This window comes from Miniopterus schreibersii, assembly GCF_964146895.1.
Source record: "Miniopterus schreibersii genome assembly, chromosome: 4".
NCBI classification, from domain to species: Eukaryota; Metazoa; Chordata; class Mammalia; order Chiroptera; family Miniopteridae; genus Miniopterus; species Miniopterus schreibersii.
The window spans coordinates 64,901,888-64,925,377 of NC_138105.1; the positions used below are offsets into that span (position 1 = coordinate 64,901,888).

General features: G+C 50.9%; 2 protein-coding genes and 1 pseudogene across 3 annotated transcripts; 1 reads left to right on the forward strand and 2 right to left on the reverse strand.

Annotated features, from left to right (window-relative positions):
• Nucleotides 1-222: 222 nt before the first annotated feature.
• Nucleotides 223-20,908, reverse strand: MOB3A (MOB kinase activator 3A). The gene is made up of 4 exons (XM_081134684.1): nucleotides 20,771-20,908; nucleotides 7,591-8,133; nucleotides 2,111-2,313; nucleotides 223-1,728 (listed from the first exon to the last, which is right to left on the reverse strand). Exons 2-4 carry the CDS (start codon nucleotides 8,009-8,011, stop codon nucleotides 1,699-1,701), a joined length of 654 nt encoding a protein of 217 aa, XP_080990810.1. The 5' UTR covers nucleotides 8,012-8,133; nucleotides 20,771-20,908; the 3' UTR covers nucleotides 223-1,698.
• Nucleotides 5,445-7,520, reverse strand: LOC308555602 (large ribosomal subunit protein eL32 pseudogene; annotated as a pseudogene). Its single transcript has 2 exons — nucleotides 7,499-7,520; nucleotides 5,445-5,844 (listed from the first exon to the last, which is right to left on the reverse strand). The product of its transcript is annotated as a large ribosomal subunit protein eL32 pseudogene (transcript).
• IZUMO4 (IZUMO family member 4) lies at nucleotides 15,157-22,533 on the forward strand (the record flags this gene model as incomplete). The annotated part of the gene is given in 6 exon segments (XM_081135441.1): nucleotides 15,157-15,270; nucleotides 21,363-21,476; nucleotides 21,480-21,570; nucleotides 21,632-21,712; nucleotides 21,787-21,858; nucleotides 22,454-22,533. Coding segments are annotated over 6 exon segments (552 nt in total).
• Between the last annotated feature and the right edge of the window lie 957 nt (nucleotides 22,534-23,490).

Here is a 23,490-nt window from a genome sequence, read left to right on the forward strand (position 1 = left end):
ATCCTAATAGCCTCCACCCTGTACCCCATGAAATTCTAACCCACCCACATTCTGTGCATCTGTTTATCTATTGGGTATCGCACTTTGGCGAACCACAAGCTGCTGTGACATCTATTTCCTCACCACTTAGGGACCAGAGGACCTCAGTGACAATGACAGTGATATGTCCTGACACCAAGCCCTCCTGCCAGGAAAACAGAAATGACAGCCAGTAGCAACAGGTACGAAAATGGCACAATTTATTCTGATGTTTGTGTGGAAATACCCACAGGCACAAGAGGGTGGGGAGGGCACCCTTCCTGCCCCACAGTCCCCGCCACCTTCCCCAACCTGGCCTGGCTGAAGGGAAGAGCTGGTGGTGACCTGGGAGGGAACACAGTGGTTCGGGAGTTTGGTCGTGGTTTTGCATTTAAAAGGAGCTACATTCGACTGGATGGTTTTCTGCAGTCCTGTGGGGCCCATGTCCCCAGGGATCCAAGAGCTGGACCCAGTGGTGCCCAGAGGACCAGGCTGAGGTTGTATTAATTGCACTTGTTTGGTGTTGGGAGATGGTGCCCCTCTCTTCTGTGGGCATCCCAGATACTGAGAGGTCCTCAGAGGTGGGTGTGGCTGGGTGGGAAGGGCTGCCACGGGAAAGGCCACTGTTGTGCCCTGAAGGCAGGGTTGAGCGGCAGGGAGCCTGAAGCTGGGGGCAGCATGTGGCTTCCTGAGGTCATTTCTTGGCGGCCCCACACAGGTGCCTGGCCATATGCCCCAGTGTTCTGTGGGGAGACAGTGCTGGAACTCTAGTCCCCTAGTCACCAAAGGCCACACCAAGGGTTTCATATAAAGTGGGCAGGCACCTGAAGAAAAGCCAAGTTCAAAGACCCCAAACCTGGGAGAAGTTCTGTGGAAGGGTCATCCTGGGTTATTCATAATGGAGGGATATTTGTCTAGAGGGCAAGGGTGTTCACTATTTATAGATAAAAAGCTGTTATCCCTTAACATCTCAAGGTGGTTGTCAGTGAGTCTATATAAAAACACAATCTTTTATGATATGTGAAAAGGCCCCAGGAAACCGGGGGTACAGATGTGGGGTCCAAGAAACCCTGAGAAATGAACCAAATGTTTTGGAGGAACTGAAGGAACAGAAGGGGACTGAGGAATGTACGAGGGAGGGGTAGGGAGCCAGGGCCACGTCGTACCTCTCATGACACAGACACGGGGCTGCAGGAGGTATGCTGTGAGGGAGCTGAGGCTTAAAGGCCCAGCAGAGGTGGGTTCCTGTCTTGCTGACCCAGAGCCTGCGCAGTCTGTCCCCTCCCAGGCTGAGCGCTCTGGGGCATTAGGGGACAGGCCTGTGAAAGACAGGCAGAGCTTCAGCCTCCAGGCAGATCCAAGTGCTTTATAGATAAAGCGGATTTTCTCAGTTGCTCACAGCACACAGAATCACAGAGTTCAAGTTCAATCTTCCCCTATGGGGCTCTGGGAAGCTGGGCCCTGCTGTGCACGGACCCACAGCTGCTGCCACCGCAGAATCAGAAAGAGGACTCAACCCCAGTGTCCAGTGCGGCATTGGGGGCACAGAGGTCACCATCTGACAACTGTGGAGGTCACCGAGCTGCCAGGGCAGAAAACACAGTCCGTGTTCGGGGAAGGTGGCCCTCAAGTTGGAGTGTCCCCTGGCACTGCTTCGGTGGCAGCAGAGCAGACGGGTTCTCAGTGGCACATCCGTGCAGTCATTTCTTTCTATTAAGAACAAGCAGGACATCGGGTATTAACACAAGATGCAACAGAAATCACATACACATACAGAAAAGCAAGGGATGCAGTCTCAAGGGCCTTTTGGGCCTCATTAAAGGCCAAATCTTACAGAAAAAGGAACAAACAGCAGCACCCCTTGGGTTGGGGGTGGCAAGCTCCGTGGAGGGCCCGAGAGGTCACTCTGTGAGCTGTGGAGGACAAATGGCACCTGTCTGCTCACCTCTGCCCTGTTGCTGAAAGCAGTGGCAGTATTCAGTGAACAGCTGAGTGTGCCAATAAAACTATTCACAAAACCCAGTTTACTGGCCCCTGCCTTTGCGTGCCCAGTGTCCCCCTCCCTGGTCCCCTCGGTACCTGCCCCACTTACCAGCGGCTCCAGCTCCTTGGTGTCTATGAGGCCGAACTCCTTGACAAAGTAGTAGAAGTGCTTGTAGCAGGTGTTGACGTGCGCCTCAGAGCCCATCTGTGCGATGCGGTCAAAGTGGTGGATGTAGACGTGCACAAACACACGGAACAGCCGGGACAGTATCTTCTTCACCACCTGCAAGAAGTTCTTGGGGAACGGCGTGCCTGTGAATAGCGAGAGGGCCAGGGCGCTCAGGAAACAGCCTCAGGGGCCCTGAAACCACACGGGCCCTGGATCGCAGGCGCGATCTAGCTTGTGAACTAGTGAGGCTCAGGGAAGTTGAGATGCCTGCCCAAGTTCATACATCATACAGTTCATGTCCGGGTTTCCTCCTGAAGCCAAGTGTTGACTGAGTGGGAGGTGTCTGTCCCTGGGAAGGAGCCCCTTTTCCAGGATCTGTGGCCTCCTAACCCCCACCCTGGTCTGCTCACTTCCAGCTCCAGGGAGTCCACTGGAACACCATGAGAAAGCCACTGTTCTGCTGCTTAACTATGTCCGGGGAAGGGATGAGACAGGCCGAGAGGTAAAGCCCATCCTCAGGATAATTGACATCAGCCGCTCTGGCCCCACTGGTCCGGTCCTCACTGGGAATGTGCTGGGAGCCACACATTCCTTCTGCCTTTGCCTACTTCCTTCCCCAGAACCCAGAACATTCCCCATTTGAGGCTGCCAGCTGTGGATCTGCTATGTCCACTTTGGAATCCGGCCATGTATGTATTTCTAGTAACATTTATTTTTCTTAATAGGACAAACCCTAAAAACAAATTTTTTGACCTTTTTTCCACTTGATATCTTTCTCTCCATCTTAAGTATTTTTTTAAATCCTCACCTGAGGATATGTTTGTACTGATTTTTAGAGAGAGAGGAACGGAGAGAGAAAAACATCAATGTGAGAGAGAAACATTGATTGGTTGCCTCTGCACATGCCCTGACAGGGGATCAAACCCACAACCTTCTTGGTGCAGGGGACAATGCTCCAAACACCCAAGCCACATGGCCAGGGCTTAAGTATGTCTTTTATTTAAAGTATGTTTTTTATTGATTTTTAGATAGAGAGGAAGGGAGAGGGAGAGAGAGAGATAGTAGCACTGATGAGAGAAACATTAATTGGCTGCTTCCTGCACGGCCCCCATTGGGGATTGAGCTCGCAACGTGGGCATGTGCCCTGATCCAGAATCGAACTGGTGACCTCTTGGTGCATGGGACAATGCTCAATCCACTGAGCCACACTGGCCTGGATTAAGTATGTTTTTTGTGTTTTTTTTTTTAAATGTTTTTTTGTTTTGTTTTTTTAAAAAATATATCTTTATTGATTTCAGAGAGAGGAAAGGAGAGGGAGAGAGAGAGATAGAAACATCAATGATGAGAGAGCCACTGATCGAGCCCGCAACCCCGGGCATGTGCCCTGACCGGGAATCGAACCCCGATCGCCTGGATCCTAGGTCGACGCTCAACAGCTGAGCCACGCCAGGCTGGGCTAAGTATGTTTTTATAATATAATTTGATGTACTTGTCAGAGCTTAATTGAATCCATACACTATGTTGGAATTTCTTCTCCTGCTATTGTATTTAATTTCTTTAGTTTTAAAAATTGTGGTAAAATACACCCAACCTTGAGATTCTCTATCTGAGCCATTCCAGGCAACAGTTTGGTGGCATTAGGCACATTCACATTGCTGTGTGCCACCATGGGCCCCTTCCCACTCCTGTCTCTTTCCTCACCAAGACTTAAGGTCCCCTTCATCCCACAGGCAAGACAAAGTCACATGTTCATGAGATCCAACCAGCACTACCAAGTAGGTGCCTGGGAGTAGGACTGACAGACCGGCCCATTCTTTTTTAAAAAAATTGATTTGGGGGGGGGGGAGGGAAGAGAAACACAATGATCTGTTGTTCTATTTATCTGTGCATTCATTGGTTGCTTCTTGTATATGCTCTGATTGGAAATCAAACCTGCAACCTTGGTGTTTTGGGATGATGCTCTAACCAACTGAGCTATCCGGCCAGCGCCAAACTGGCCCATCCTTGAAGAGAGGGGCTCAGAGGCTGATGGACCAGGCGAGGACACAGAGATGTGGCTAACCATGGGAAAGCTGCAGTGCACCAGATACATGCTTTCAGGAGATGGGACCTCTCCGGACAGTTATCAGTAGGATAGCACTGTGCTTATTGGGCCTGCAGATGCCTGAGTAATGGCCCAAAGAGGTGCAGATGAGTGCGGACATCCATGTGCAGGAGGGCTCAAGATGCAGTGTCCGCAGCAAAACTGGAATCCGCAGCCCTGACTGACATCGAGAACCGATATGGCTGCTCACCGCCGGGGAACGTTGGAGATGTATCCAGTTAAAAGGCAATTGGGAAAGAATAGGCTCTCTGTACATGACAAGTCCAGCCTGGCTCTGCTCCCTCCTCTATATCTGGGGCCAGATGACCTCCCTGACCTGAGAACTGATGGCTCTTGTATTCCCTCAGCTGTATTCCCTGGGAGAAGTGGTAACAGGAGTCAGCAAGGGTGATGCTGGGGAAGGGGAGTGATTTAGAGCAGCCCATCCTAGAAGAAGGGCTTACAAATGTAATCTCCAGGCCCAGCTGGAGTGGCTCAGTTGGTTGAGCATCGTCCTGTGCACCAAAAGGTTGCCACTTCGATTCCCTGTCAGGACACATACCTCTTGTGGGTTTTCAATCCCCAGTTGGGGCATTTATGAAAGGCAACCAATCAATGTCCCCCTGCCCACCCCTCAAGGATGTCTTCGGTGAAGACTGAAAAGGGAAAAAAAAAAGAAAGAAAAATAGAAATGTAGCCCAGCCGGGCGTGGCTCAGCGGTTAAGCATCGACCTAGGATCCAGGCGATCAGGGTTCGATTCCCGGTCAGGGCACATGCCCGGGTTGTGGGCTGCAGCTGATCAATGACTCTCTCATCATTGATGTTTCTAGCTCTCTCTCTCCCTTTCCTTTCCTCTCACTGAAAATCAATAAAGATATATTTAAAAAAAAGAAAAAAAGAAATGTAACCTCCAGGATTGCATGGCCCACAAATGCAATGGTATTCTCATGCAGGGGATGAAATATGGCCTACTGCCTGCTTTTGTAAATAAAGTTTTATTAGAACACAGGTCCCTATTTGTTTACATGGGGTCTATGGCAGCTTTTGGGCTACATGGCAGGTCTGAGTAGTTGAGACACAGACCTTCTGGGTTCATAAAGCTGGAAAGATATACTGTGTGGTCTTTTTTGTTGTTGTTTCATAGAATTTCATAGTTTTATTAATACAAAGATAATGTGTACACAATCTGTCTATGCATTTTCTTCACTGTGCACCCTGGCATTGGGATTGGTGACTCTGATGGCCAGCTGGGCTGCTCTTTCCACAATGGCTTTGTGGTTCTTTGAGGAGCAGTTGTGAGCAATCTCAGCACAGTAAGATTGCTGCATGTCAGCAGCACTTCAAACTCCTTGACACTGTGGACCAGGAACTTCCAAAAGCTATGGGTAGCATGTGCTTTGTTTTTTTGTTGCTCCCATAACTAGTGCTGGGCATCAAGATCTGGCCCTTGCATCTTCTGTGCACTCTACTGTCAATGCCTCTGGGAGTCCACAGTTACACTTAATTTTGACATATTGGTCTGACTGGTGCCGGATGACTTCTTGGTCCTCTTTTTGACAATCTTGAGTTTTATTAGGGGTCTGAGGGCAGCTATGATGCCGAATAGGAGATGGCGGCCAAGGAGTAGGCAGTGCCAAGGAAGAGCTACTTTTCCCTTTACAGGAAAAATTTGCCACCCCAAGCTAACATTAAAGAGCATGAGCTGGTGGCTTGGGGCTTAAGTGGGTATACAGGTGTCAACAGCACAGGCATGGGAGACTGGGATAAAATTTGGGCCCCATTCTTTCTCTAAGCCATAAATCTAACCTAAGGAGCGCCCTGCAGGCTCTGGTTCTTGGAAGCACCACAGACAAGAAGCAGAGACACCCACTGTCTGTGCAAAGCATTTCATTCTTCTTGCCTGGCTGGGGGTCAAAACAGGCTGAGGGGCCCTGGGATTTGGAAATAGGGCAGGAAGATGTGGCCTGGGACAGACAAGCACCCAAGGAAAGCAACAGTGACTCCAGACCCCATGATATGGCCATGTGACAGAGGCTGGGGCCCAGAGAGAGCCGGCAGTTTGGTGATGTGGCCTCAGACCCTTGTCTGGGCAGTCATATGGCGTCTGCAAAGTTCATTTTCTCTCAATTGCTCATTAGTTTTCTCTTTGGTAAAACTGCTAGAAATATTATTCCACAGGCGAGGAGCTGCCTAGAGGAACTCAGGGTCTAAGTTCTAGGATGAGGACCCCCTTCAGGAGCTGTCAGGAATTTAGGGGGACCCAGTAGGCTCTGAGTCAGAACAGGGAGTGGGTGGGGGCACCTGTGAATCCCTATTTTGGGAAAGCATCTATTCTGAGCTGGTCTTTTCTCAGACAGGCCTCTGAAACCCCTCTGTCAGTGGCAGGCCCGTTCCCTGTACAGAGGTATGAGCAAGGTCCAGAGGGGTGAGAAACTTGACCAGGCACAGAGCCTATCATCAACCAAGAGCTGGGCCCCAAGACCTGTTCACCCTGTTTTCTGTGATGCTGTGCTAATGCCAATGGTGAGAGTGAGAAGGGCAACTGTGTGGGTCTCCTAGGGCTGCTAAAACAAATTATCACCAACTTAGTGCTTAAAACAACTCACATGTGCTTCCTCACAGTCCTGGAGACCAGAAGTCTCATGTCAGTTTCATGGGGCTGATGTCAAGGAGTGGGCAGGGTTGCTTCCTTCTGGAGGCTCCAGAGAGGCCCATTTCCTGTCTTTTTTGGAAGCTGCTGGCATTCCTGGGCTTATGATCCCTTTTTCCTTCTCCTGTTGTCACATCACCTCTTATGTGTTGAATATCCCTCTGCCTCCCTTTTACAGGGACCCTTCTGATGAAATTTAGGGCCCATCTGAATAATGCAGAATAATCTCCCCATCTCAAGAGCCTTAACATGAAGCAAAACATGGCACATCCACACACAGGAATAGTACTCAGCTGTGAAAAGGAATAAAGCTTGGATATTCACTACAACGTGGATGGACCTTGAACATATGATGCTCAGTAAGAGAAGTCAGACACAAAAGGCCACACAGTGTGAGAGTTCATTTATGTGAAATGTCCAGAACAAGCAAATCCACAGGGGACAGGAAGTGGACTGGTGGTTATCAGGCTGGGAGAGGGGAATGGGTGACTGCTAATGGGGATAAGGAATGTTTTGCAGGTACTGAATGTTCTGAAATTAGAAGGGATGGTTGTTGCATAACCCTATCAATGTAGTAAATGCCACTGAACTTACGCTTTAAATGGGTAGATTTCATGGTTTGTGAATTCTATCTCAGTAAAGCTGTTATTAAAACATGCCCCCCTGCTTCAGGCCACCTGACTCACCAACGTTGGTGGGGAAGATGTCCTCGTTGTTGATCTGCACCTCAATCCAGTCCATGAGCAGGTCCATGTATTGTGGGGCCGACAGTGCTGTGGGCTTGCGGAACTTGTGCTCATCCTGCCAGCGGTACTCATACTTGGGGCCTCCCGACATGATGGGGCAGGACTGCTCGGTGCAGCCATCACTGATGGTGCCATAGATGAGGTTGACACGATTGAAGAAGTCTACCACATGCACGGCCACCCAGTCATTGAGCTCCTCACCAGCCGGCAGCTGCACAGCCACCTTCAGGTCCAGCCCCGCATTCAATGATGCCTGTGCCTTCTTGTGTAGCTCGAACCGCTGGGTGCCCGGCTCAAACTTGCGCTTGGGGCGGAAGGTCTTGTCCTTGTTGAAGACCTGCTTCAGGAAGGGGTTGGACATTGTGGTACTCACTGCAAACTCCTGGATGAGTCCTTCGTGGAGGGGGCTGGGAAGGATGCTGGTGTCGACCACCAACCCACAGGTGACCCGAAATTCACTGGCCCCTGGGTCTTCCCTGAGGTCTGAAATACAGAAAGAAAAAGAATTGTCACCTTGTTCCTGTAAACCCTGTTCGGGAAGCAAGAGTGGGCTACACTTGTGGTTTTTGAGTTTTACCAAAAGGGTGCCAGCTCCTCAGTAAAGAGAACTGCCGTGAGGTGTGTCCTGACTGCCTCACAGCAGGATATGCTAAGTCATGATCTCTAAGAACCCAGGCCAGCCAGCATCCTACTTCTGCCCCAGCACCCAGGAGCTTTCTATAAAGTGGGAGAGGGTGTGCTAAAACATGCATGGTGGCTCAGGGTCACTGTAGTGGGCTAAGAGGTAGCCTCTGTACAGAAATGTCCACATCTCCAGGACCTGTGAATGGGACCTTATTTGGAAAAAAGGTTTTTGCAGATGTGATTAAGTTAAGGATCTTGGGATGTGCTTGTCCTGGATTTTCTGGGTGGGCCCTAGATGACGAGTGCCCTTATAAGAAGAAACACACAGACACACAGGGAGAAGTCCACACAACGATGGAGGCAGAGATGGGGTGACATGTCTACAGGCCAAGAGATGGTAGGGATCACCGACACTGCCAGAGGCAGGAGAAAGGCCTGGAATAATCACTCCCTCTGAGCTCAGAGGGGACCAGCCTTCTGAGGGCTGGCATCCTCCAAGGCTGGGAGGGAATAAATTCCTGTTGCTTCTCTATGTATTTAAATCTCATCATTATATTAGGGCCCCCTTTAATCCAGTGGGAACTCATTTTATCATCTTTATGACATAAGCAAAGACCCCATTTCCAATGGTGAACATGAATTTGGGGGGACACTATTCACTCCACAACACCATCTGGACCAGCTTGTCTGGGTCTTGTCTGCGCCTTCATGGGAACATGCCAGATGCCCACCCATTCCCCCAGATATGAGGGCCCTGATATGAGGGCTGCAGCTGAAATTCCCTGCCACAAAGGCTTCAACCTCCCACCTGATCCACCCTCTCCTGTCTGTGCTCAGTCTCCTCCTCTGTTAGATGGGGAGAGTAACAAGTTCCATCTCAGGCCCAAGGCTTCCTTGGCGAAGGTCAGTCTTTACCTTAAGCCAGCCCTGACCACTGTTCTTGTGCATTTAGGTTAACACCTTTTAAATGTCAGATCTTTTTTTCCAGACCTCTAGGAGGGTAACTACCCTCATCAGCTAGTGCACTCCTCAGTGTTATCTTGTTGCCCACATACCGTCCCCAGTCACTGTAAATGCTAAATGTTAACTATCCTGCACCCTCCAATGTAAAAGAAGCACGTGTTTCTCCATTTTACTTTTTTTTTTTAAAATCCTCACCTGAGGATATTTTTTCCATTGCTTTTTCAGAGAGAGTAGAAGGGAGAGAGAGATAGAACATCAATGTGAACCTGGCCAGTGTAGCTCAGCGGTTGAGCATCGACCTATGATCCAGGAGATCTCAGTTTGACTCCTGGTCAGGGCACATGTCCAGGTTGTGGGCTCGATCGAGGAGGCAGCCAATCAATGACTCTCTCATCATTGCTGTTTCTATCTCTCTTTCCTTTTCCCCCTCCCTTCCTCTCTCTGAAATCAATAAAGACTTATTAAAAAAAGAAACCTTGATGTGAGAGAGATACATTGATTGTTGCCTCCTGCACGCGCCCTGACTGGGGCCAGGGATCAAGCCTGCAACCGAGGTATGTGCCCCCAGGACCCTTCAGTCCACAGTCTAACCACTGAGCAAAACTGGCTCGGGATCTCTTTTACTTTTTACCCAATCCTAGGATTTCCCACTTTGCTTTCTCCTTAATCTCCCAACAATGTTTCATGTAATCTTCCTTATTGTCCCCCCTTTAATTCCAAATGCATAAAAAGAACTGCAAACTTCCATTCTCCAGGGCATTTTTTCAATCCCTTGAGAAAACTAGCTTCCAGGCATGTCCTCAGTTTTGCTCAAAAAACCTCTAAAAAATTCTTATAAGATCCTTCTACAGGTCTGAGCGTTCTTTTGTTGACAGTGGGAGTTCATTTCTGTGACGTACGGCCAGCTGGACTTGTCTGGTGGCCCACCCTCAAGACTCAGTATACCATGTAGCAAATGACCACAGAACAACGGGATTGGACCTCACATTTACAGGGATGCCCCTCAACCCCAAGGGCCCAGGGCAGCCCCAATGGAGTATGATCCACCGAAGTTGGCACGGCCAAGGCCAGGTTCAGCTAAAGAAAAGCACACGTCTACTCTGAACACAGCACCCAGCTCAGTGCAACAGGGTGTAGGCCAGGGTCAAGTCAGTCCTTCCTGGGCCCAGAGAGTGAGCTGGCACAAACACAGTGTGTCCTTGGGGCTAAGGTGAAGTGACTCGGATGACAAGATGGCCCAAGGGTGCTGGGGATTTCAGCAAATTTACAGAGAGCTGAGTCATGACTCGGGCCACATCCTGGAGCCCAGAGCCTCCTTCAGGCTTGGTCCTATCCATCTCAGCACAGGAATAGTCTCCAAGGGCAGAGGGCTCCTGGGCCCTGGCCTTCTAGAGATTCCTCCAGAACTACCACCAATTCCAGTCTCTCAAATTGCAGGGGTCAGAGGGAACACGGCAGAGTCTGCCAGCATCACCCTTTATTTATTTATTTTTATTTTTAAAATATATCTTCATTGATTTCAGAGAGAGGAAAGGAGAGGGAGAGAGACAGAAACATCAATGATGAGAGAGAGTCATTGATCAGCTGCCTCCTGCATGCCCCTGCAACCTGGGCATGTGCCCTGACCGGTAATTGAATCCCGATTGCCTGGATCCTAGGTTGACGCTCAACCGTTGAGCCATGCCCGGCCGGGCGGCATCATCCTTTATGTATTCTATGTACTCAACACAGACTTCATGGTGGAAGGCAGGCTCTGTCTTCCAAAAGCCTTCGGTTTAATTCCAGGTACAATATATATAATAAAAAATGCCTAAACCAGTGTCCTTACCTGGGTGATCCTGGCCCCAGGGGATGCTGGGAAATGTCTGGGGACATCTGTAGTTGTCACACTGGGGGTGCTCCTGGCATTGAGTGGGTGGGGGCCAGGGATGCTGCTCAACACCCCATAGTGACCAGGTAGTCCCCCCAGAGAGTGACCTGGCCCCAGTGTCAGCAGTGCTGGGGTGGGGGCAGGGAACAATAGTGGGGAAGAGACCCTGGTTTAGGTCATTTCACACGATTGGTGAAATCTGGCAGAGCTGCTCTACCATTTGGTCTGAACCATGTAAAACACAGAAGCTGATCATAGGGATGGAGGAGCCAACCGAAGACAACAGGGCCAGAGGACGGGAGAAACCCCAGTGCAAAGGGAAGCAAACTACACCCCCAAACGAGGATGGCTGTGATCAGAAAGGACAACCAGCTCTGACTGGGCGGCTCAGTTGGTTGGAGCGTCATCCTGTACACCGAAAAGGTTGTGGGTTCCATTCCCAGTCAGAGCACATAAATTGTGGGTTCGATCCCTGGTAGGGGTGCATAAGGGAGGTAACCGATGGATGTTTCTCTCTCTCTCACATTGTTGTTTCTCTCTCTCTCTCCTTTCCTTCCTCTCTCAAGTCAATGAACATATCCTCAGGTGAGGATTAAAAAAAAAAAAAAGGACCAGGAGAAATCGAATGCTTGTGCCCAGCTGGTGAAAAGATGAAAGGGGGCAGCACTGTGGAAAACGGTCTGGCAGTTAAGCAAGCAGAGATACCATTTAATCCAGCAACTAACTCCTAGGTATCAATCCAAGAGAAGCGACAACACACATCCACATAAAACCTATACACAAACGCCCACAGCAGCATGATTTATAATAATCACTGAAAGGTGGGAACAACCCAAGAGTCCACCCACGAATGTGGACAAACACAACAGTCTATCCATACACTGGAATGAATGTTACTCAGCCATGGAAAGGAGTGAAGCACTGACACTTGCTACAACGTGGATGGACCTTGAACACATGATGCTCAGTGGGAGAAGTCAGATACAAAAGGCAAGCATGTGATTCCATTTAAGTGAAACATCCAGAACAAGCAAATCCACAGAGACAGGAAGTGGGCTCCTGGTTGTCAGTGGCTGGGAGGGAGATGGGGGTAATTGCTGACAGGGACAGGACTTCTATTTGAGGAGGTGAGAATGTTTTGGAACTAGACAGAGGTGATGGTTGCATGACTCTGAATACATCAGATGCCAGTGCATGTGCACTTTATTTTATTTATTTATTTTTATTTATTTATTTACCCTCACCTGAGATATTTTTTCCATTGCTTTTCCAGAGAGAGTAGAAGGGAACGAGAACAGAGAGATAGAAACATCGACGTGAGAGACACACATGGGTTGGTTGCCTCCCGCATGCACCCCGACCAGGGCCAGGGATTAAGCCTGCAACCAAGGTATGTGCCCTTGGCTGGAATTAAACCAGGGACCCTTCAGTCTGCGGGCGGACACTCTAACCACTGAGCCAAATCGGCCAGGGCGCATGTGCACTTTAAATGGGTGGAGTGGGTGGTATGTGAATAACAGCTAATAAAGCTGTAATTAAAAACAAATTTTTTACACTCACAGTTAATTTAAAAGCTGTTATTTTTAGATTTTTTTAAAAAATTGAGAGGGAGGAAGAGACAGAGAGAGAGAGATTGATTGGTTGGTTGTTTCACTTATTTATGCATTCATTGGTTGATTCTTGTATGTGCCCTGACCAGAGATCAAACTTGCAACCGTGGTATACCGGGACTGCACTCTAACCAACTGAGCTACCTGGCCAGGGCTAAAAGATATTATTTTAAAGGTGGGTGAGGGACAAGCAGAGCAAGTGCTGGCTGAGCCTCTGCCCCAGGAACCTTGAAGAAATACAGATGCCCCTCTTGGCTCAAACCGAGGCAGGCATCACCTGTAAAATTGTTGTTTGCTGTGAAATGTAAAACAACTACAAAAAACTACGCAAACTGTAAGGTGCAGTGAATGATCTGCCCGAGTGAACAAGGCTTGTGTGAAGACTGACCACTCGATGGTGCTGCTCAAGGCAACCTGTGCTCTGGAGCAAAAAGGGCCCCAGTGCCTCCTACCAGACCAAAAGTGCCTTCACTTCCTTCCCTGCTGAGGCCCTGGCTGCCACTGTCACTTCCTGCCACCTTAGTTAACACCTAGCTAGGCACTTTATAGTAACCTTGGGAGGAAAACAGCATCCCCACTTTACAGATGGGGAAGATTAGGCCCAGCCTGGTCACCGCCCCCCTCTCCCGCACTGAACTGCTGAAATTGGGATTGGGTCACTCTCTGTGGGGAGCCACCTTGGGCACTGTGGGGTGCCCCCCCCACTTGATGGCAGGAGCACCCCTAGTTATGACAACCACAGATATCCCCAGACATTGCCCAGCGTCCCCTGGGAGCATGACTGACCCAGGTGAGAAACACTGGGTTAGAAGACAATGACTCAGTACTAATTAGCTACTGATTACTAAGCCAGTGTTTCAGGCCATACAGCTGGTAGAAGGAGCCTGAGCTATGGTTCTTTCGGCTGAACCATGTGCCTCCATAACTCACCACTTGTCCATTATTCTAGCTTCCACTTGTTTTATCCCAAATCCAGTGCCAGGTGCCCTCCAGGCTGGTCTCTCCCCCACCGGAAACCTCTGCAATGCCAGCACAAAGTTGGGACCAGCGCTCTTCCCTGGTTTTGGTGATGGGCACAGCCTTGGGCACACAGGGTGTGGAGGTGGGAAGGTGGTGTCCCCAAGGGAAAGGGGCAGCCACAAACACTCCACCTGCCTACTTCTCTCCTACCATGGAAGGACAGGTTGGAGCCCAGTCTCAGACACCCCCAGAAGCTCCGATTAAGAGGCCACCTTCCTGACCCTTGTCTCAGAGATTAGCTGGGCCCCCCAAGGCTGGGCAGCCCAGGAACCCTCCATTCCATGGGCATGTGCACTGGACACACTGGGTGGGGACCCACAGCACCACCTGTGACTAACTGCCCAAGTGGCCCGAACACCTGCCCAGGTAATAAGTCTGCAAACCAAGCCGCTCTCAAGGCACTCTGGGGGCAGGTTAAGGGACAGAAACCCCTGTGGGCCATGCAAAAAAGACAGCCACCTTTCCTGTTTCCACTGCCTTGCTGGCACCAAAGGGACATTTTCTCATCCTTGGTCTTATTTCAGCTTCCAAATGCCCCTCCATGTGGGGCAAAGGCAGCCCCACTTGGCAATGAGAAGACAAAGTGGGGCACTACACCCTTCATCCAGCAGAGTGGGGTGGCCAAGCCAGGCCACAGAGCCCCGCAGCTGCCTCTATTCCAGGTTCCTATTTATCCTGCAGCAAACCTCTACCCTGATGGAAATCCCAACACAAAGAAATCTGCACCCACCAGGGCCCGGGTCCTGCCTTCTATTTATTTTGGGGCCTCTCTGGTGATGGCTTTGGGAGTTTAACCTCTGATGTCACCTGGGGACATGAGACCTAGGAAGACAGGAGCCTTAGGGGCAGTGACAGGGCCCTTGGGAGGAGCCCCTGCCCAGTCAAACCTCAGGGAGGTGGTGGTACCACTGCCCCCCCAGGGAGGTCACCTTGTCTGCCCCCCCAGGGAGGTCACGGTTCTGGAAGATGGGGCAGGGCAGAAGGGGCTTGCCTTTCTGACTCTTCTCAGAAGGTGGAAGGATTTTTTTTTAAGTGGAAGTCATGATTTTCTGAAATACTTCCTGGATGGGCAGAGTTCCCATCAAAGACAACTTTTTATCAGAAACACACATCCTATGGCTGAGGGGTGGCAGGCATTGAACCAGTCCACACTGCTGCCCCACTACCGCCAGGGCCTTTCTTCTTGATATTCTTAGAACACCTCCAAGGGCCCTGGCGAGGGGAAGGGTTGGGAGAAATGTCTCAGAATTCAATGCTCGGGGCTCTACTGGCTCCCTGGTTCTTTCCACAGATGAGATGTGAGTGGCACCTAGAAGCTTCTAGAGTGATGCAAGGTAAGATGACAAAATTCCCAACCCAATACACGCCCACTCCCCTTTATTTCCTGAAAACAAAACAGTTCCTCTAAGCAACGGCCTCATGAGGTGCAGCAAAGCTCAGCCCATCACCACTTCCTTCCGGTGCCTCCACATCCTGCTTCAGCTGCTGACACTGCCATCACCTCAGGGACACTACCTCGACCTGGTGGTGGGGGTGGGGTTGGAGGAACAGGCCCCAATCTAGGAGATCAGTCCCTAGGTTCAGGCCAGCAGCCCAAGTGTTTAGCTGGAAGGTGCTCTTGGCCCAGGGTCTGTCCCATTACAGAAGCCAGTGCCCCTGCACTGTCTTACACCATCCTAATGTTCATTTTTATTTATTAACTTTTAAAAATATTTTTATTGATTTCAGAGAGAGGAAGGGAGAGGAAGATAGAAACATCAATAATGAGAGTCATTGACCGGCTGTTTCCTGCATGCCCCCTACTGGGGATGGAGCCTGAAACCTGGGCAGATGCCCTGACCGGGAATCAAGCTGTGACCTCCTGGTTTGTAGGTCGACACTCAACCACTGAGCATGTCGGCCGGGCCTAATGTTCATTTTTAAATATCACCACAGCACCCTGTGTGGGAAGGCCCCCACCATCCTTCAGGGTACCTGCAGGCCTCCTCCTGCATGGGGTGGGGATTTGCATTTTGTTGGCCTTATGTGCTCAGGTCTTGGTTTTGTGGGTGATGTTCTCCAACATGTATTGTACGAAGGCAGGAAGTAAGGTTTGTGGGTGCTGCTCCAGGCCAGGTGCTGTTGAGGGGTTCTGTAGATTCCAGCCCAATTGAGATAATTCACATCCCGTAAATTACACCCTTTTAACTAAACAAGCCAGTCTATGATTTTAGTAACTCATAAAGTATGCAACCATTCCCAATTCCACAGCATTCCCACCACCCCAAAAGACAATGTACCCATCAGTAGTCACTCCCCACTCCCTGTTATGGGTTGAATTGTGCCCCCCGAAAGATATGTTCAAATCCTGATCCCTGGTTACTATGAAGGTTTCAAAACCTTGTTTGGAAATGGGGTCTCTGTACGTATTATTAGTTAAGGTGAGGTCACACTGGAGTAGGGTGGCCCTAATGCAAGGACACATGTTCTTATAAGAAGAGGGAGATTTGGGACACAGACACACAGAGGAGATGGTCATGTGATGACGGAGGCAGACATGGGCAATAGGTCTGTAAGTCCAGAGACAATAAGGATTGCCAGTAAGCCACCAGCAGCTTGGAGAGGCAGAAAAGACCCTTCCCAGGGTTGAGAGCAAAGAGCTCACAGCACATGGAGGTGTGCTGGGATCTGAACTGGGTGTTCCTACATCCCCACCTCTGTTCCACCAAGACAGAGAAGGGTTGGGGTGTGCATGTACCAGCTCTCTCTGCTTCAGTTTCCCATAGGGGCAAATACAGATACATTGTTTGACAAAACCGTGTCACCTGGGGGACACAGAAGAAGGTGAGGAAGGTCATGGGTCATTGATGTATCCACTTAGGAGCCATGCCTCCTTCTTCCAAGGATAGAGTCCAAGGTTTCAGAGGATGCCACTGCATCTTTACTGACCAGAGGCATGTCAGGAAGGGCGGAACATATGAAACGGTGCCTCCTGAACTCCCACCCACACACATGCCCCTCACTGGCTGTCCACGCTTCCTTTTCACATCAGGATCCTCAGATATGGCCTTGAGTGTGCACTGACCTCAGAGGCAGAGGGCAATTCGGGAGGGAAGGAGTCACAGCTCTGAGCTATCCACGGAGGGCCAGGCCTAGCCACTCAAGGGTTGCACTCTCTCCCGGGGGTGGACTGTGAAGAGCTCCCAGCAAGTCAGCTGCAGCTGTGGGTCTGACCCAGGGCTGCCCTGCCCCCAGGGGACCCCAGGCAATGTCTGAGGACATCTGTGTTTGTCACACTGTGGGTGTTCCTGGCATCGAGTGGGTGGAGGTCAGGGATGCTACTCAACACCTCACAGTGCCCAGGATGGCCCCCCAAGAGTGCCCAAACCCAAATGTCTTACTTGGGACTCGGCTGCAGGAGTGACCTTGTACCTTCTCAGAATCCAGTTTTAAGTCAGATTCCCCTTTCCTGCTTAAGCTATCTGAACTTCAAAATTCCAGGAAATGAGAAACACAGCTCACCAGCTGGGGCACGTCTGGAACTTCCCCGACACTGCTGGGGGATTTTGTTAAACCTCCACTTTATGAGGCTCTGGAGATGTGAGAACAACTCCCAAAAGATAATTAATGGACTGACTTTTCCATGAACTTTAAGAGCTCAGCCTCGGAGCAGGAACAATTCCACATAAGAAACAGCTTGACCTAAACTTGTTAGAATATGAATTGTCTAAAAAGTTCAGGAACTGAAATAGCACTTCCACGGATCCCAAGGGACTAAAATACCGCTTTTGGTGAGAAAGAGAAAGACAGAGGAAGAGAGGGAACTTAGACTTCAGCTGATCACAGTTACTTGGGGCTACTGGTACATGGAGAACACTGAACTGGGCTTTGTAGGAGATACAGATGATAAAGACACACTCCTTTAGGAAGGTTCCAATAAAAAGTTATCAGCCATGAAAAGACACAAGGAACTATAAATGCACGTCACTAAGAGAAAGAATACAGTCTGAGAAGGTGACACTGTGATTCCAACTCTAGGATATTCTGGAAAAGACAGAACTACACAGACTTTAAAAGGTTCAGTGGAGCCCGGCCGGGTGTGGCTCAGCGGTTGAGGGTTGAGCTAGGATCCAGGCAATTGGGGTTCGATTCCCGGTCGGGGCACATGCCCGGGTTGTGGGCTCGCTCGATCAATGACTCATCATTGATGTTTCTCTCTCTCTCCCTCACCTTTCCTCTCTCTGAAATCAATAAAGATATATTAAAAAAAATAATAATAATAAAAAATAAAAGGTTCAGTGGAGCCCAGTCGGGTGTGGCTCAGTGGTTGAGCATCGACCTAGGATCCAGGTGATTGGGGTTCGATTCCTGGTCAGGGCACATGCCTGGGTTGCGGGCTTGATCCCCAGTCGGGGGTGTGCAGGAGGCAGCCGATCAATGAGTCTCTCATCATTGATGTTTCTATCTCTCTCTCTCCCTCTCCTTTCCTCTCTCTGAAGTTAATAAAGATATATTTAAAAAAAAAAAAAAAGGTTCAGTGGATGCCAGGGGTTGGGGGAGGGAGGAATGAGTAGGCGGAGCACAGAGGATTTTTTAGGGCAGTGACACTACTCTGTCTAACACTGTCATGGTGGACACATATTACTATACATTTGTCCCAACCCATTGAAAGTACAATACAAAGAGAGAACGAACCCTTATATCAACCATGGACTTGGAGTAATAATAGTGAAGTGCCAGTGTAGGTTCATCCTTGTAACAAATGCCCTGCTCTGGTCAGGGAGGTTGACAGTGTGAGAGGCTGTGCATATGTGGGGGTCAAGGGTAATAGGAAATCTCTGTGCCTTCTGCTCAGTTATGCCATGAGCCCAAAACTGCTCTAAAAAATAAAGTCTATTAAAAAAATTATAGCTAACACTAATTTACCAATTACAAAACACCAAGCATTTGCTTAATCCTTTAAGTAGCTCACCCCTTTGAGAAGTTACTAAAGCCACAAACAGGAAGCAGAAAACCACAAAGTCTAGTAGAGCAAGAGTTGAACATATATTTGCAGAAAGAACAAACACCATGGAAGGAACTAGAAATATATGTGCACCCATGCTTAATTTCAAAATAAGAACATGAAAGAAACAGGTAAAATCAATAATCATAATATATTCTATTTAACCCAAGGGCAACAAAATATCATTTCCACACCTAAGGAATATAGAAAATATTAAGGAGATACTCTGCCTTTTAAAAACATAGGAGTCTCTGTCATCTGGTGTTCATTTTGCACGTACAGCAGGTCCTAATTTAATCCAGCTATGTTTTGAGGGCTCACTAGCTGCACGTGGCCAGTGGCTGCTGGCCTGGACAGCTCAGCTCCAGAGGGTTTTTTTTGTCAATACTCAACCTATGCTATTTTTTCCACTAATTTTTAGAGAGAGTAGAAGGGAGGTGTGGAGGGAGAGAGAGGGAGAGGGAGGAAGAGCCAGAGAGAGAAAAAAATCATCCATTAGTTGCCTCCGGCATGCACCTGAATCAGGCTGGAGATTGAACCTTCAACCCAGGTTTGTGCCCTTGACCAGAAATTGAACCCATGACCCTTCGGTGATCGGCCAACACTCTAACCACGGAGCTACACTGGCCAGGGCTCCAGAGGGTTATAAAAGAGGGGGAAATCCACTTGTTGGATGACAGGAGCAATGGGACAGATGTCTAAGGTGGGTGTCGATTTGGACCCCAGGGAGGAGAAATATAGTCATCAGAGCAGGATCTGGGGGAAACAAAGGGTGTCTTCTGGGAGGGAGGAGAGAAACAGGGTGCTCTGGGGGTAGGGCAGCCAGGACTTTCACTTGCTGTGTTCTCACTCCATACTCAGTACACTCCTTCAGTGAGTTCTGATAATAGACCGGAAGAGGCTGCTGCAAACATGTGGCGAAAAAGTCACTCATTCCTTGCCCTGGTCGATGTTGCTCAGTGGTGAGACTGTCTGCCCAAGCACAGAAGAGTCAAGGGTTGGATTCCTGGTTAAGGGCACGTACCTAGGTTGCAGGTTCAATCCCTGGCCTGGTTGGGGCACGTGAGGGAGGCAACTAACAGATGTGTCTCTCTCACATAGATGTTTCTCTCTCTCCCCCCCTCCCTTCACTCTCTCTAAACATCAATGGAAAATATATCATTGGGTGAGAATTAACCAAAAAAAAAGTAGGTCACTCATTCCTTAAGATTTCAAGAGCCAGGGAACAGGAAATGTCAAGGGGTGGGGAAGGGGTGGCTCAGGGCTTTTGGGAGTCTGCAGCCCCCTGGCATCACTCAGCACCAAGTCTGTAAAATGGTCTGATAAAGAGCCTCCATTATGTTGGGTGAAGGGAAGAATGAGAAAGAAGCTGCCCGGAGGCCACGTGTAACACCAGCAAGTCCAAAACCAGATAGTGCAGACAGGCCCCTGGGCTGTGAAATATGCAAAAATGCATGTGGGTCATATTAAAACCTTGCCCGACTGTGTGCTTTGAATATGTGCAGTGCATTGTATACCAATTAAACCTAAAAAGACCAGAAGAATCTTACCCCAAAATTGACACTGGCTCTCTGGGTGGTAGGTCACTCAGGATTTATTTTCTGCTTTGTGACTTTTTGTATTTTCCAACCATCGCCTTCCCCTTTCAGTGACATTGTATAAAATACATGGTCATTTAAAACAAATGCCAGCCCACCAGCCAGTGCAGAGACGGATCTGCGAAGTTCCCCTAATGGGCAGAGCGGACACCGCCAACACCTCACGCCCAGCCCTTGCCCAGTGCTCAGCGACTGTGGGGACCAGGAAGCAAGAAACGCGCTTCTAAAAAGCCACCTCCCCGCCGTTTGGGAGCCCCGAAATCCTGCGGAATTGATCCAAACCATTGGGGGGGCCCAGCGATAGTGACACGGCTCCGGGATGATCCCCAAGTGACATTTGCAGCCACGAATTCGACTGAGAGACCACGACTACCTCCTTCCCGCCGCCCGCGTTTCCCCCTCCGAGATCTTCTGTTGTCCGCCGCCCGCGTTCGCCCCTCTGAGGACCCACCTGCCGCCTCACGCCGCTGGGGCCCGGCCGCGCTGGCCTCGGTCCTGTGTCTTCTGTCCCAGGCCGCCCGCTAGCCCCGACCTCGCCTCCCGCGGTGGAGGAACACGGCACCGCGCAGGGCCCGCCCCAGCCCCGCCCGGCCGGATCTACTTCCGCTACAGACTACGGCCTCCCCGGAAGCGGAGCTGGTGGGCCGATGTTCCAACCGAGAGGGGGCGCACCCGGGCACCGCGCTCTACGTTGCTTGGCAACCGCAGGCGGGCCTTGAAGCCTTTAGTTAGTGCCTGCGGCTGAAGCCTGTGGGCGGAGCTTCCGCTGAGTTGAGAATGCGGGGCGGGGCCTCTAGCAGGGGACGGCCTGCAAGGAGGAGCTTGCGCCGACCCAGGACGCCAGCTAGGGTCCCGGCCTGAGGGCGGAGCCGACCTGGGGAGTGATGACTTTCTGGGAGAGGCGGCTCGCGGGCGAGGCCTGGAGGCTGGGCCGGCGTCTTCAGTTTTCCACCGCCGAGGCCGGAGGGAGCCGTTGGTTGGTGCGCAGCGGAGAGGCGTGGCTCGGGAAGTGCAGTTGGTTAGTTGGCGGCGAGTGAGGCCAGGCCGTGGTCCTGCTGCTGTGCCTGGGCTTGAACTCCGCGCTGGCCCGCGGCTGCTTGCACTGCCGTGGCAACTTCTTGGAGTTCTACCGCCATCACGTGAACCGCAGGTCCTGGTAGATGGGCGATATCCCCATGTCGGGCTCACTCCTCAGCTACTGGAGCCACGACGTGATGGAGGAGCTGCCCCTGGCCATCCCCGTCCAGGCGTGTCCCCGGCCCAGCCAGACCCCTGCCTGGGCAGCGCACCCGACCCCTCCTTCGGTCCCCAGCCCAGGAAAAGCTGAACCAAGTGGCAAACGCCTTGTACCAGAAGATGGATCAGCTCTACCAGGGGAAGATATATTTCCTGGGTAAGGGTAATATATCTGCCCCTGTCTGCCCGCCACTCGAACCTGACTTCCCTCCTCCTGCCAACCCCCATCAGAGTATTTCCCCAGCGAACTTCTAGCCATCTTCTGGGAGCAGGTGCACCTCATCCAGAATGCCATCATTGAAAGTAAGCCAGTGAGGGCCTCGGGGACCTAGGGGCGCGGGAGTATTTTAGAGCCTCTTTACAGGCTGGGTGCCGGGGGCCAGGGAGTGGCTGGGGCTGGAGTGATGTTGATAGGGCATAGCGCATCAGTGCACGAGGCATTTGAATTCAGAGCCTGCAGCCAGCATGGGACCGGACTGAAATCGGGAAGCAGGGCATCTCCCTGAGGGAGGGACTCTTTCATCCTGTGGTCACCAGCAGGAGCCCTTGAAAGATAAATCGACAGCTCCCTCACTGCCACATTCCCCAACCGGACTCTAGAGGCACTGGAGAGTATTGCTGGGACCCTACCCAATGGTCACTCCATTCCAGGCTAGGAGCTACCCCAAGTGACTAATGGACAGACCCTGAGCCTTGGGCAGGCCTGAGAAGGGGCTGAAGTGGGGGACAGGCTGGGCCTGCTAAGAAGGTGTTCTCCATGCTCTTGTCCCTGCACAGGCCATATTGATTGACAACAGCACTGTGCTGAGTGAGCCTCTGTCTAGGCTGAGGGGTGTAGGGGCAGCAGCTTGGACCCGGAGGCTAAGGGGAACCCATGGCCACCTCTCATGTGTTGCAGGCATCTTCCAATACGAGACCATCTCCTGTAGCAACTGCATGGACTTGCACGGTGTGTGCTTTGGCTACAACTGCAAATAGGGCTCAAGTGCAGCAGTGTGCTGAGGGCCCTGCTGTCCACGGGGTCCAGGGCTCTCCCCAAGGAGCCCCTCCTCTGCCTCCTCCCTGCCTTTTATCACCTGGCTAGGGTGGGGTGGACACAGCTGGCCCTCTGAACTCAGGGCCACATTGGCTCCACACCCCCACAGGTAGTTGGTGCAGTGGAAGACAGCTGTGCATGGCCTCCTCCTTTACATGTGAGTTGTAGAAATAATTGGCACAAGTAAGTCCCCCCTCTCCAAACCCAATGTGAGTTATGAGGTAGTAGGGTATGTGTGAAGGCAGCCACCAAGATGCAGGACCTGGCCCCTATGTCAGGGCCCCAGCCCCTTCCTCCTTTAAGGGTCTCTGAGCTTAGCTGGCACAAGGGGGTCAGATTATCCTGGTTAAAGGGTCCCTCCCCACAGAGTCTGGTCTGAACCCCTGCCCCGAGTGAGTGGCAGGGCTGTGGTCAGAACCTAGGAGGGCCCCACATGATGGATGTGCTCCAGTGGATAGGCCTGGGGGCCATAGGCACTGCCTGGGCCCCAAACTCGGGGCTAACCAGGGCCCTGTCCTGTCTTTCAGACAGGACACCAACACAAGGTGAGCCCCCCCAAAGCCCTCGCCTGGCAGTGGGTGGTGGGGAAGAATGGGGTGGGGTGGTGTCCTCCATGTCAGTGGCAGTGAATGAATGGGGGTGTTGGACACGGCCAGCATAGCCAGGGCAGGGCTTTCTGCACATGGGACATGCTAGATATCACCTGTGCAACCATATCCATATGATCACTTTATGAATGAACATGTCCTCTTTGCTGCTTGGATGCACAAAACCACTCCAACCTTGTGAGTCACCCAGGGGGAGAAATCGGTAGGGATGGGGAGGTCTGGGGGAGGGGGCACGGATGGCAACTCTAGGAGCAGGGGTTGTGCCTAAGCTAGAGATCAAAACCCAGAAGC

Bases quoted from the DNA above. Each gene is read 5' to 3' on its own strand.
- MOB3A (XM_081134684.1), bottom strand. From the start codon at position 8,011: ATGTCCAACCCCTTCCTGAAGCAGGTCTTCAACAAGGACAAGACCTTC. The intron at 2,314-7,590 runs GTGAGTCAGGTG...CGCTATTCACAG, and splicing joins CATCTTCCCCACCAACGTTG to GCACGCCGTTCCCCAAGAAC. The intron at 1,729-2,110 runs GTAAGTGGGGCA...TGTTCTTAATAG, and splicing joins CCAAGGAGCTGGAGCCGCTG to AAAGAAATGACTGCACGGAT.